At 40.2% G+C, this 13,381-nt stretch overlaps 1 protein-coding gene across 3 annotated transcripts in view; it reads left to right on the top strand.

Annotated features, from left to right (window-relative positions):
• The window catches only part of LOC110980435 (periodic tryptophan protein 2 homolog), a 59,927-nt gene extending 50,679 nt beyond the window's left edge, over nt 1-9,248 (top strand). For all 3 annotated transcript variants that reach the window (XM_087132865.1, XM_087132866.1, XM_087132867.1), the window contains one exon: nt 8,009-9,248. In XM_087132865.1, the coding sequence (XP_086988991.1) occupies nt 8,009-8,183 (175 nt within the window). In that variant the 3' untranslated portion in view covers nt 8,184-9,248. The remainder of the gene's footprint in view (nt 1-8,008) is intronic.
• Nucleotides 9,249-13,381: the final 4,133 nt, after the last annotated feature.

The following is a 13,381-nucleotide window of genomic DNA, read 5'->3' as shown; positions in this document are numbered from 1 at the left end:
TGGCAGTGATCTGATTTACAGCACGTACATGTATGGCTTTGTAAGTAAGAGTTGAACAACTTGCTGTTCTGATAGACAGTCAGACAAAGCTGCATCGTGCACCGTTCGGACAAAGCCATGTCATTTACAAAGTGATTCCAAGCAAAAGGACTCGGTGAATTGAAGCTTACTTTTGCAAAATTTATCCAATCAATTTTAACACTTTAGCAGTGTGTAGACACTGTCACATACCAATAGCAATTTTCAACCTATAGTAATTATCTCCTCTTTAAAGGATTACCGCTTTCATAGAGTTTGGGAATTGTTTTAGAAACTTGATACAACCATTGCCCGGATGTGTTATTTCAGAATACATTCAATAAAGTCTGGAATTTGTTTAACCACACATTCAACCCTCAAGTATACAACTTACATGTACAGTAGCTGTTACAACAGTATTATAAGCACTTAAGATTGGAGTCGCTGTATATGTGTCCCTTTGTTGGATGTGATTTTACCCCCCCCCCACATCTTTTGAAATGTCATGCGCAGTGTAAATGCTGGGAATCCCAGTTTGGACTAGAAGTTTTTATAAAGTGTTTGTAGGCGATCTTCTACCTAGCTTCTCACTCTCAGCAGGATGTGAGTTTTGATCAAATCCAGCAACTATAAATATCCTGAGTGCTTTCGTCTGTGCTGAGCTTTTCAGCAGTGGTTACAGTCTGTCACTTTGGTCATGTACCTTTTGGGATATTTCTTGTCCTTTCCTTACTTAACGGTACGTGCCTACTTCTTCCTACTATGAATACTACCAATGTTTGCTGCTGTACAGCATGCTTATGTACACAATAATGAAGGGCTACGAGTGTACCAGTCTAAGCGATGGTGTGCTTTCTTACAGAGACAGTGTGCTTTCTGACAGTGTCGGTGTTCTTTCTGACAGTGATGGTGTGCTTTCTGACAGCGACAGTGTGCTTTCTGACAGCGTCAATGTGCTTTCTGACAGCGACGGTGTGCTTTCTGACAGCGTCGGTGTTCTTTCTGACTGTGACGATGTGCTTTCTGACAGCGTCGGTGTGCTTTCTGACAGCGACGGCATGATTTCTGACATTGACAGTGTGCTTTCTGACCGAGACGGTGTGCTTTCTGACAGCGTCGGTGTGCTTTCTGACAGCGTCGGTGTTCTTTCTGACAGCATCGGTGTTCTTTCTGACAGTGACGATGTGCTTTCTGACAGCGTCGGTGTGCTTTCTAACAGTGACGGTGTGCTTTCTGACAGTGTCGGTGTTCTTTCTGACAGTGACGATGTGCTTTCTGACAGCGTCGGTGTGCTTTCTGACAGCGTCGGTGTGCTTTCTGACAGCGACGGTGTGCTTTCTGACAGCGACGGTGTGCTTTCTGACAGCGTCGGTGTTCTTTCTGACAGTGACGATGTGCTTTCTGACAGCGTCGGTGTGCTTTCTGACAGCGACTGTGTGCTTTCTGACAGCGTCGGTGTTCTTTCTGACAGTGACGATGTGCTTTCTGACAGCGTCGGTGTTCTTTCTGACAGTGACGATGTGCTTTCTGACAGCGTCGGTGTGCTTTCTGACAGCGATGCTGATGATCAGTCAGTTTCTTCTCACTCCTATGATGAGATTGATCTTGTTGATGACATCAGCAGCTCTGAAGCAGTTTTGCCCAACCAGTTTTAGTCAGAACTTGGGGAAGCAAATGCAATGAACAATGTAGTTATCAGCAACACTGGTATCATCTAGGGAGGACATGACGAGACGTCAGAACACCGACAGTGTATTTTACCATGTAATGTCATGCACGGTTACTGCATGGACTGCTCCGGGCAGAATGATGTAAAATACCCCACCTGAACTATTCTCATGCTTCACATCATAAGTTTGGCCGATTCACATGCTGCCCTCAGTGACGATTTTTATACAGATGATGACTTGTTTTAGTAATCCAGCCTGGGAAATGAGCTCCTAAAAGTCATTTTAATATTCGTCGGCTGGCAAGAACCCTGTTTATTTTGGTTAAGTGGATTTTCAGTTACACATAAACCTAATTTGACACAAATATTCTCCGTTGTTGAACATCTTTAAGCCTTGCATTTCAAAAATAAGTTCTTTCGTGTTCTCCTGAGCCAACTGCAAGTCCAAGCTAAAAGTTGATTGTCAGTCACAATAAAATCAATTTGGTTTCAGAAGTATATATTCCTTCTTGCAATCGTCTTAGCTCAGTCAGAATTCACAGCCCCCCAGCATGTATTATATCCCTATATGTAACCAAATTGTCAAGGTACAATGTGCATGAACATGCACATTCATGGTACATTAACCCAAATTACACTAGTGGTAATTTTGTTCATTAGTATGCCAGCAGCACTGCTGGACCCCAGCTGTGCCTCATTGGTAAAGTACATAATTACCACTCTTATGGACGGCTGTAGTGCAGCATACATGTTCAAAGCTTCCACTTAATACTCTGACAGACTGTGGCACTATGGGTACATGTATGAAATGCAATGATGTGAGTTCAAGGTTCTAGCAGTTATTGGAAAAATGTGTGCAATTTATGTGGTCTGATTGCAGAAATGTGCAGGCCTGGCATACATACCTGTAGTGTGGACCTCTACACAAAAGAAGTCCACACAAGGTAGGGTGTGATGGCGTAGTGTGGACTCACACACGTCCACACAATGTTTTCCCCCTCTGAAAAACAGTTTCAGAGGCATTTTGGGGTCAAGGTTATCGTAGCAAAATGAAGAGGAACAGTCTAGGAAATCATCATCAAAAATCCAGCTCGAAGGAGTTATCCTACATGTAATTGGAGAAAAAGGAGCATTTTCCTCAAGTTTCCTTAACCACAGGAGAACAAAGGAATGTCCACACTTTGTATGTAAAACAGGTATGGGTGTACATGTATGTATTCACTGTGATGCATGCTTTTAAACAGAGTCCCTACCTGATTCAGTGGGTTTTACCCAGAGTATTCCAGTGGGGTTTTCCTCCCACTTCTAAAACCTGTTACTGCTTCTCATAGTCTCCTCTCAACAGGTTTCTTTAGGCTTGCTAGCTGCAGTGCCTCAGGGCACTTTTGAGGAATCCCTGGTGTCATTACCAGAAATGAGTAATGATAATAACAGTCAGCTGCAGCTTTGCAGACTGAGATGATCTTATCTGAGTTTTGCATGCCATTACCTGTTACAACTTGAGACATCATTCCAAAAGTTGTTGGAGAAGATTACGGAATAAATCCATTTAATCTGATTAATTGTACAAGAGTGTTCAACAACACACGACTGACATGTACTTGTATTCTCACAACGAATATTTCATCGTGATTCTACATGTAACTTTATTCTGAAAGACACAACTTTGTCAGTTTTATTCTTCATTCCTTGAATTCAAGATTCTCATTCACAGTAGTCACCTTCCTTTCTCCTGCATCCAGACAAAGTTTTCCCTCCGCCCTTTTCCAATCAGTGTAGCCTCCCTAGGTAATTTCTCTTCAACCTGCCGTTTTTATATCCTAAGCATTCCCTCACCCTGCAGACTAATTCACTTCCAACAAGCCAAAATTCACATCTCCACTTACGTACATTTCCCTAATGGACGGTACATGAGTCTTGTTGTGGTTGTCTCTTTGGATACTGTTCACTTGAAATGCCTGAGTAATTTGATTTCAATTCTCTATGGATAGGCCTCTGGTACATTCCAATGCTCCAGGTTTCCCTACAAAATGCTCCACATGTGCCAAGTTTTTCTTCAAACTAGAGGAGATGGTGACATTTGAGCGTCACTTAACTGCGTGTAGTTCTGCGTGAGTACTTCAGAAATCATTCCCTACTGGACACAATGCTAGCATTCACGCAGCCACTCGATTTTAAACACCTTGGTTTTCATGGAAACCCGAGGAAGTATTTAAGTGATGATTTAGGTAATAGGAATTTCTGCCATATATTATGCAGCAGCTGGTGTTCACATGTTTGCCTTTCTTCCATTACTGGATCGTGATGTTGATCGCTGCGTAAGAAGAATCATGAGCTGCAGGGGTTGTCCTGGTTTATTGCATGGCTTGGTATTTGAGCTGTTACTTCAGCATGTTATGGTGGTTTGTGTCAATGTGTTGTGTAAATTGCTTCACCAGTCAGAAGGTATCAACATTATCGTTAGATTTTTCCATGCCATTTTCAACTTGTTGCCCTGAGGGAGTGCTGCGCATGTAGCATTGTTACCCATTAGTAATCTGAAGGACTTTTGAGACATTTGAATGCCCTATAATAATCACAGGCCTTGAACGTTAATTGTAGCCATTCCAACCTCCACCATGTCCCTCACAGTCCAAATTAAAAATGCTTCCCAAAATAGAAAAGTTTAATATTCTAGGAATTTAAGGTCGTAAGAAGGATCACGTCTCTCTGCTTGGCTTGATTACACTTTGGGTTGACTTGTTCTACTTAGAGATGACAGCTTAAGCAATTGTGAGTACTCTAGTTAAACATCCTGATTGTCTCACCATAAAAATATGGAGTGATCTGCACGTGCCTATTCCAGGAATTTGAGGTCGTGCTTTGATTACACGTGCATTCTTGTTTATTTTGACCTCAACTTTTGTAGATTTAGCCTACATGTGATTGGCACAGTTTGCACGTATAATTTAAGATAGCAATGAATTTTGTCATCAGTGATCAAGTGCTCATTAGTGTGCATGTGTGACCTTCTTAAGTCATAAAAAAGTCTGTTTCAAGATTCCAGCTTTTACAAACTGTAGAACATTGCTCTCTTTTATGCTCTTGTACTGTGTTTGGAAAGTGCTTGTAAAGGTTTGTTTGATAACTTGTGAAAGCCGTTGTAACATCCATGTGTTATCAAGAACTTCAACCCCCTATACAGGCCCGTAACTAGGACTATTCGGGGGGGGGTGCGAATCCTCAACAAAGCAGACCAAGCATACATCTTTTGCTTTATTTATTTTGAAAAAAACAGCAGGATTCATGAGGTTGTACCAATTGTTTTTTTTGGGGGGGTTACAAGTAAGTTCCCAAAGAGGGGATTGATCGCGGCATTTTTAAAATGCAAAATGTTCTACTGTAGCTCAAAATCTTTTCTTGCCTCCAAAGCGGACCTTTAAGATGCATTGAGGGGGGTGTGGACACACCCTGCACCCCCAGTGGTTAGGAGCCTGCTACAGGTTTTCTCTAAGCACCCCTCTGACCTGGAAAGATTCCAAACACAGATAAAGTATGAAGCCCACAGAATCCAACAGCTAGAACAAGAGGCCTTTGGTTCACCGCTTACATCACAAAATCCCACAGCAAGTGACCACTCGTGGACATTGTTGGGGATAGAATGGTTAGGGTTGGTAGGAAGACATTTTCTGTATGCTTTTTCCCCAAACAAAGTCATTTTGTTGATGGTTGTTAAGTGTTTGGGTTGTGAAGAGGGGAGAAGGTCGTTGTAGGGCATCATCTGTAGAATTTTATTTTACCTGTAATAGCATCAAACTGAAGACCCAAGCTGCATGCAAGAATTATGTTCTTCACGGCATTCATGAACAAAAGTCAAAGTGACCCCACTCATCCGAGTCCTGTCACCTACACTTACACTTTTTATGGCCGGCCTGTCTGTCTGACTAACGCAATTATCTCAGTCAATTTCTCTACGTTGATTACTTCCAATTACTGTGCTAGCCCTTTGCTCGCAATCACCGCCTTTCTCTGGCATTGTGGAGTGCCTTTGTTCATTAGTAAAACACCATTGGGTGCGTGCCACTGATATGAAGTCAGTCATACATGCACGTAACGCTGGAATCTGCTTGATTTCTGTGTGATTTCGTTAGTGCCTAGAGTCTGGGAAAGAGGCTTTAATGGAGTGTTGATCCACATACCAGACGTGCCGTTAATTAGCCAAGTGGTCTGTACATGCCTACACCAATTATTTTTCCATAAAATTTGAAAAGTGATGGAGTTGCTTTCAGAGATTGGAATTTATCTGTGCAGGATTTGGTGCAAACTTCCAACAGACTCTTGGATAATTATTACAAGAGTAGTGCTTGATCATTAATTTTAAGAAATATTTGTGACTTCCACTGATGCAGTTTTCACAGACTAAGAGAAGTTTTGTTTTGTGAGTTGTCACAAAATACTACTTGAATTGACTTTAGAAGAAGGACAAATTTTTTAGGCAAAGGATTGAGACACGCCGGCAGACAACCTTATTTACTGGTAATGTCTCAACTGTTTAAAAATGACACATTCAAGTTTCATTTACTTTAATTTTTCTTGTCAGGAGTTGGACATACTCATCTCTTGTGGTCCCTTTAACTGCCCCTTTGACTATTCACTCCCTCATTTGTTTGTTATGTGCTGTTATTTTTCAAAGAAGTTGTTTGGATTATACTGATATATGTTTTTTTATCTGATATTTATTGATGGGATGTCACATACATAGTTTTTTTGTACATTTGTACATAAAGTAAGTTTTGTTATTTTGGATATGTATTTTGTGTCTGATTTTTTTTTTTATTTGTGACTTTTTAATTTATATTTTGTTGGTTAATTGGTTATCACATATTTACGCCTTTTGTTGATTTTTCCACCCTTTCCGTTTCCCTTTTTATACATAATTTTCTTATATTTTGGCTATTTTCTTCCTTTAAATCCGGATTTTTTTTTTCATTTTTTGTAATGTTGCCTTGAACGAGCTTTGATCTCTGTGTTCAAAGTAGTACATTTTCCAATTTCATGCTGTTTCTAGTCTAATCTCTACTGGAATTTGTGTCTTTAGTGTCCTCCCAGCGCCATACCAACTCATTATTTCAATGTCTACATAAACTTACTTTGAAGACACGGTGTCATATGCTTCTTCATTAATGACTTTGTTTTCCCTCCTGTCACATTCACCATTTATTGCTTGTACACATACATGTACAGTGTACCTGCACTCGCACATGCACCTGGAATGTTTTTGTCTTAAATACGTGCCAACTTCCAGTGTTTTCCTAGGTTGTTTTGTAATCCTCTCATTTTTAAAAAAATCGATTTTTTCTTTTTTTTCAACCCGTTGTCCCTCAGCACTTGCTCTGTTCATGTACTTCCCAGTCTATGCAACGCTGATGCGTATTTCACTTGGGCAGGGAATATGTGAGGGTTAGGGTGAATTTCAAAATTACTGACATCGTAAAATGTGTTTTGCTCATACATTTGCCAAAGAGTGAGAACTGCGAAGATAAAATCAAAAAATGAATAGTCAAATTTACAGGTGTACAAATCACTAATGCTCAGATAATCTAGTATGTACTATGTGTAGTGATAAAAATCATTACTTGCAAGGAGATTCACTTATCTGAAGTGTCTGTCATTACTTCTTCAAACGTCATGAAGAAAGTTTGTGCGTGATCCGTCCAAAGCATTACAATCTTTCTTAGACCTGAGACATGTGCTTGTACTAATCCTGTGATCTACTGTATATATTCATACAGTGACATTTCTGTAATGGTGTGGGGAACTTTAAGCTTGGATGAGTCTTTGTGGTACTTATATACTAAGTGTGACTTTAAAATTCTTGTTAGCATGGCTTTTAGAATTTCTCACCCCTTAGTCAGTTTTTATAATGCCAGTTCTTACAGATTACATCTCATGGCTATCTAATGTGTTTGTTGCTAAGTTTATTCATTGGCTTTCTTGTGCTCAGCTTTTGAGATGAGATTGAATTTCTGATTAACATTTCCTCTGTAATTCCAACTTTTCTTGACACACCACACCTTGTTTAAACTTGCGGCCAGAAATCATCTACACGTACTTCACCTTCATCCTTCCTCGTCCTTTCAAGCTTCAGTAGGTTTGTCCCTTAATCTGTTTCCCTGTTACCCAGTTTTCTCATTTCCAGTGTCATTACGCCATTTCATTTCAATTTCAAAAATTCCCTTTTCGAAACAATTTTTTGGTCACATATCAATCAAGCAAGGACACTATCAGCCAATGAGAGAGCCAATTAATCATTATCAGTCTGATTCTTTGATTTCCTACTAGGTGTGACAGCAATCGTTTCAGCTTACAGTATATCATGACTCTTGCTACGCAAAGATCTGCTAAACGTTCAGCAAGTGAGAGGAAGACTGAAAGCGAGGTTGATTCGGACGTGGAACAAGAAACCTGCGAGATGGAGTCTGATAGTGAACAATCAGATCTGGCTGTCCTTTATTGATCCTTGGCCTGACTAGCAATCATCAAGATTGAAGGAGCTTCTAACGTCAGTGGTTCTGCAGTGTGTTAGTTTCTCAAGTTACGATACCTCCGATGATTGCAGTCTTTGTGTGATGGAGCCCATCTTGGAATAAATATGAGGACCAATTAGTTTGCACTCTGCAAATTCTGAACAGAATGTCAGATCACAGCAATAATTAAAGCTCACTTGCAGTTGTGTACTTTCATCAGCCAGGAGTCAGGGTATGATACCTTGGTCAGACACTTTTTATGTTGAGTGATCAGGAGTCAGGGAACAAGACTGACTCTAAGTCATTTCTGCCATGCTTACTCATCCTTGCTCATGATCATAAATATTGTTAAACCTTGACTTATTAGTTATTTAGTCCTTATTCTCAGTTGATCTGATAACCAATGCAAATAAATGTATCACAGCAAAACGTGTTGATTACGATTGGTTTCTCGCATGCAAGTGCTGTTCTTTGTGTAGATGGATTTGCATTCAGCCTGTTTTGGAAATAACATTTTGCTTCACACATTCTCAGAATCACTATGTATTCATTAGAAAGACGTGAGCAGAAATGTTGTTGAAAGTTGGCATTTGGAAATTTGATATCTTGAAATGTACATGTAGTAGTGACATATTTTTTCAGCATTTAGAGCAATTGGGCCTACTCCCTTTAATATCCGTGTAGTAGTCACGACTGCAGGTGTGTACATGCACCCGTCAGCAACATCAGACTTACAACTACTACTGGTGGACACTGTCAGAGTGTCATAAAAGGGTTGTGAGGTAATCAACAAAAGGCCCTTGTCTTGAACAATCACCTGTTAGTGCCTGCAAGCTGTGTCTTCACTCCTTTAATGCATTGGGAGGTTGTGATCTGTATTGTTACTGGGCTTGCCTTCTGCTCCTTAAGTTGTGAAAAACACATTTGGTGTAAGTAATATGAACCGTCCGTGATATCAAATTCAACTGTTTGGATAATATTATAGTGTGTTGAACTCGTTATTTTTATTCTGCACAGAATAAAGCAGTTCGCAAAATGTACTGAAAGATATCAAATTTTGTTAGTTTCTCTGTTTCTTTCATTTGTGACCATTCCTTTTTGTGTTTCATTTTAAACTTGCTTTTGTTCACATGTTGATTTTTATGAAGGGAAAATGCAATACCTCGAGTGATATAGGTGCAAATCTTCTTAAATCACCGCATTTGGAACTGTAGTGTTGATATGCGGACTCTACTTAATTTAAATTTACACTGTAAAAACTCTGGTGTTAGCAGATGACCTCACCAGAGGGTATTACTTTGCACACCTACACGTATAAGTATTACAATGCACTGGACGGTGTTAAAAGTAACACCAAAATTTTTAACACCAGTGAAAAGTGTTTGTGTAATCCTCTGATAACACCGGAGATGTAAATTTAACACCCCAGTTTTTGCAGTGTAGCAAGCTCCCTGGTTTTGAAATGCGTTTACAGTTTGTTGCATTTATCCTGCGCTCAGGCATCTCCTTATTATTACCACCCTCAGCCCCTTTTTGAATATGCCTTCTGAATTTTGCAGCCTCTGCGGTAAAACGATCGTTATATCTTCAGTAATATTGAAAACGGAATCGCATTATCAGCTCACAAAGACATAGAGTACAGTAACCCCTCCTGACGCATCATTGCAACCTTTTGCACGGCCTTCATGGTGTGCCCTCACTCCGTCAGTTGAGACCTGATAGCAAACACCATTGCGACTTTGATGTATTGGATGAGTATGGAATAAATTGATCGAGTGAATGGAGCTGGACAGTCATCCACAAGAATTGCCAAAACAATTGTCAGATCTGCTTTTTAGTTCACGTATTGAGGGACTAGTGTGCGTTCATACTTACGAAGAAGAAGGTTACGAAGAAGCTCTGAGCAAAAGAAAACAATCTTCTCGATTGATTATTTTAGAATATATTTTTACGGACATCCATAAAGCCCTAAAAGGGTGAAACGGTAATTAAAGTAGTAACACAACAGAAGACTTTTTTCTGATTTTTGCATATGTTAACTGGCTCGATACGTTAGTCATAACCCTTTGTCCTTTTTAAGGTTTCAGTAAAATTTTTCGTTCAATATTGCAACGGAAAACCGATCTTACTAGTATGACCGGAGCATGTGTGGTGGAAAATCGCCATTAAGTAGTATAAACTAAATAGTAAATTGGCTGCTCGGGAAGAGGCGTATTCAGACTTCGATAGTTCTGGTGAACCAGACAGTGTTGCTTTTAGAATTCTCGAAATTTATCTGATTGTCTGGGAAGTGTACAAGGAAAGAACGCTTCTCTTTTCCTTGTGAGCAGGCTATTCCATCCTGGTTACGGAGCGCCCTTTGGCCCCTTTTTCCAACGAACTTTGTATTTGTGCCAATTTGAGTTCCACTCCCATGTGAGCACCCCGCAGAAAATGGTATTTACATGGGCATGGAGCACAAAATTGCCCCCGAAAGACACCAGGACTTCTGACATTCTAATACGGACACATTTATATCTGAAACATGTTGGAAGATTTGGAAATGTTCGTGCCCGTGCGCATACCTGACCAAAGTGCAAGGTTTGATTATTTTCTTCTTGGCATCTGTGTCGTCATCAGAGCAACGCCAAGTACGAAGTAATCTCTTGGCCGTCCCCTATCAATCAAGACATCCTGTCTGGGATACTTACCGGTGATTAAGCCAAAGAATACGGCCAGGATTCAGATCATTTTTCCAATCCATCGGGACTGTGTTCTGTCTGATGAAAGTCTTTAAATCATGGACCCCACTGCACCCATGTAAACAGCTGCGGTATTTTATTTCAGTGCCATATGTTTATGATCATTTCCGTTTTCTTATAAGGGCGCCCACCGCTATGTATACGGACGTTAAGTTATAGGCTAAGGAAAATAATTTATCTAGACGTGTGTCACAGAGTTTCGCATTTTACCAACAAAGAACTGATTCAGTAACGTTAACATTCATGATACTCGTCCATTTGGATATCTATTTTGCGAAACGTGATTTGATGAAAAAGCGTTGTTGAGGTAATTTCCTGAAGTCAGGCACAGATTTGATGTTACGTAGCGCCCTCGTGTGATACAAAACATCACTGCAATTTTCCTGTGCTAAAATGGCAACCCATAAATCGAATTTCAGGCAAGTCGTGATGACAAAAGCATTTGGTCTTTTTTGGGGGGAGGGGTGTGTCGATTGTATGTTTCAGACTTTTTACGAAAGCGATTCCGTGGTTCTTTTTGACGGAGCAGAAGTTGATCTCAATTTTCAGTGGGTATAAGGACCTGTTATTCTTGAGACAAACACTAAATTCTTTCGAATGAAGGTTTTGCTTTGTCTCCTAAAAATTCTGAAGTGAGTTTAGGAGGTAGGGAACATTCTCCGAGCGAGGACATTTCCCGCTGTCTTCCTATTGAAAAAGATTTTTCTCTTACTCTCTCCAAACTGAAGGGAAGTTGGGGCAATGTAATCCCACTTGCTGTGGCAGTTCCTTCTTCTGTAGTAACAGTACTTAGATCCTGCGACCTTTTTCTTAAACGATGTTGCATCAACTGCAAGGAAAGGTTTCTTGCCACGGGTGTACGTTTATTTTACCACGCAGTGGCCCGGGTTTTGTGGAGACCATCCAGCCACGCCACAACGTGAGTGCCTGCTATTCGGTCTAGTACTGTACTGCGCATAATCGCTCACAGCCAACGAACCCAGTCTAACCAGCAACAATAATTTCTTTGATCAGTAACTCCTTAGCAGAGATAGAAGCATAATATGTATCAGCTTTTGTTTTAAAAATTGTAGAGGACCAGTTATTCCGAACTTTAAACCGTACAAAATGTCCAGATTCGTCTGAAGAGTCATAATATTGCCAACTTATCTGTATTTTTAGTTATTTACCTTATCGGCTTAGCCTGTCCTGCCAGCACGGCTTTATCAGTATGTCCAGATTAGAGGGTGCGTCCTTTGCGTACTAAATACATTGGTTGCTGTAGAGATGTTCCACCAAACCGAACCGTTACTACAGCAATGGCCGACAACTAAGCCTGACTCCACTTTCCCTTCTTCACTACTTCCATTTTCTGTCCCACATTAATGTGCTGGCCTTATGGAGAGTGAAATATTTTCCGTCAGACGCGATATGACAAAGTCCGCCTTATCCTTCCGCACGGCAACGGAAGCGTGCCGCTCGATAACTACGCGGCTACAGTTTCGCGTGAATTCCAAAGCATGGTTTGAGAATTTATCATCAGAGAGGGGATCCACTCTCACTCTCATTGCAAACCGTGCGGGTAGGAATCCCCCCAATTAAATATTGTGAATTCTGTGGGTGTCTACACACACTGGGGTGTGATTGCTTTGCTGGGAGCATTTCACCCCCGGCACGTGCACAGTAATCTCAAGACGCCACCTTCTCTTCCTGCCCGATACTCCAATCGGTCTCCCGGTCTTTAAGATTTTTGATTAATGTTCCACACGCGTCCAAGTCGTTGATAACATTTACAAGTAGTCTTGATTAAAGCCCATGGTTTGGATGTTCGGAAGTGATGCACTTGGGCGTAGTTTTGACCTTTTTGATGTTTATGAATTTTCAGCTTCGATGAAATCAGTTTTTATTTTCTGGATTGGCTGCGTTGCGCTTAAAGTGATTGCTGAGAGGTTTTTTTAAGTAATATAACTTCATTTTGACTTTTTTTCTGAATTTAGTAATTTAATAATGGATTTCCTTGTCCCGCTTTCTTGGACATTTTCTTGGCAATCCATGCGAGTAAGTCAATAATTTTGAGCCATTTTCTTCTGTTTACAACCCATTGCGTCTTTTTACTTTTGTTGAATACATTACTTTACAAAAATGAAATCAAAAAATAGAGGAAAAACTTCAAAAATCCTTGCTGCCAAATGGCATTTAATACTTTTTGTTTTCACTCATTTGATTCTACTTCGTTTTTGTGTACGATCTGTAATTACTAAAATGTGTTCGTCCAGGAGACTGTACCGTCCCCAAACAGTTGCCTAATTTCTATTGACCTGTAAGGGCAACAGTCAATGTTTGGTTGAAAATAGAAGTTGCTTTGTATCTTTACAACTCAATGAAGCAGAAAATGACCATGTAGTTTGACACACTGATATTGTTATTTATCTCTGATTATAAATATACAATCCTTTAGCACAGTGCTT

The sequence above is a fragment of the Acanthaster planci genome, linkage group LG02 (assembly GCF_054643075.1).
Source record: "Acanthaster planci isolate LZ-2023a linkage group LG02, COTS_SCS, whole genome shotgun sequence".
In the NCBI taxonomy this organism is placed as follows: domain Eukaryota; kingdom Metazoa; phylum Echinodermata; class Asteroidea; order Valvatida; family Acanthasteridae; genus Acanthaster; species Acanthaster planci.
The sequence above is the reverse complement of the archived record's forward strand: the minus strand, read 5'-3'. Positions and strand labels throughout refer to the sequence as shown.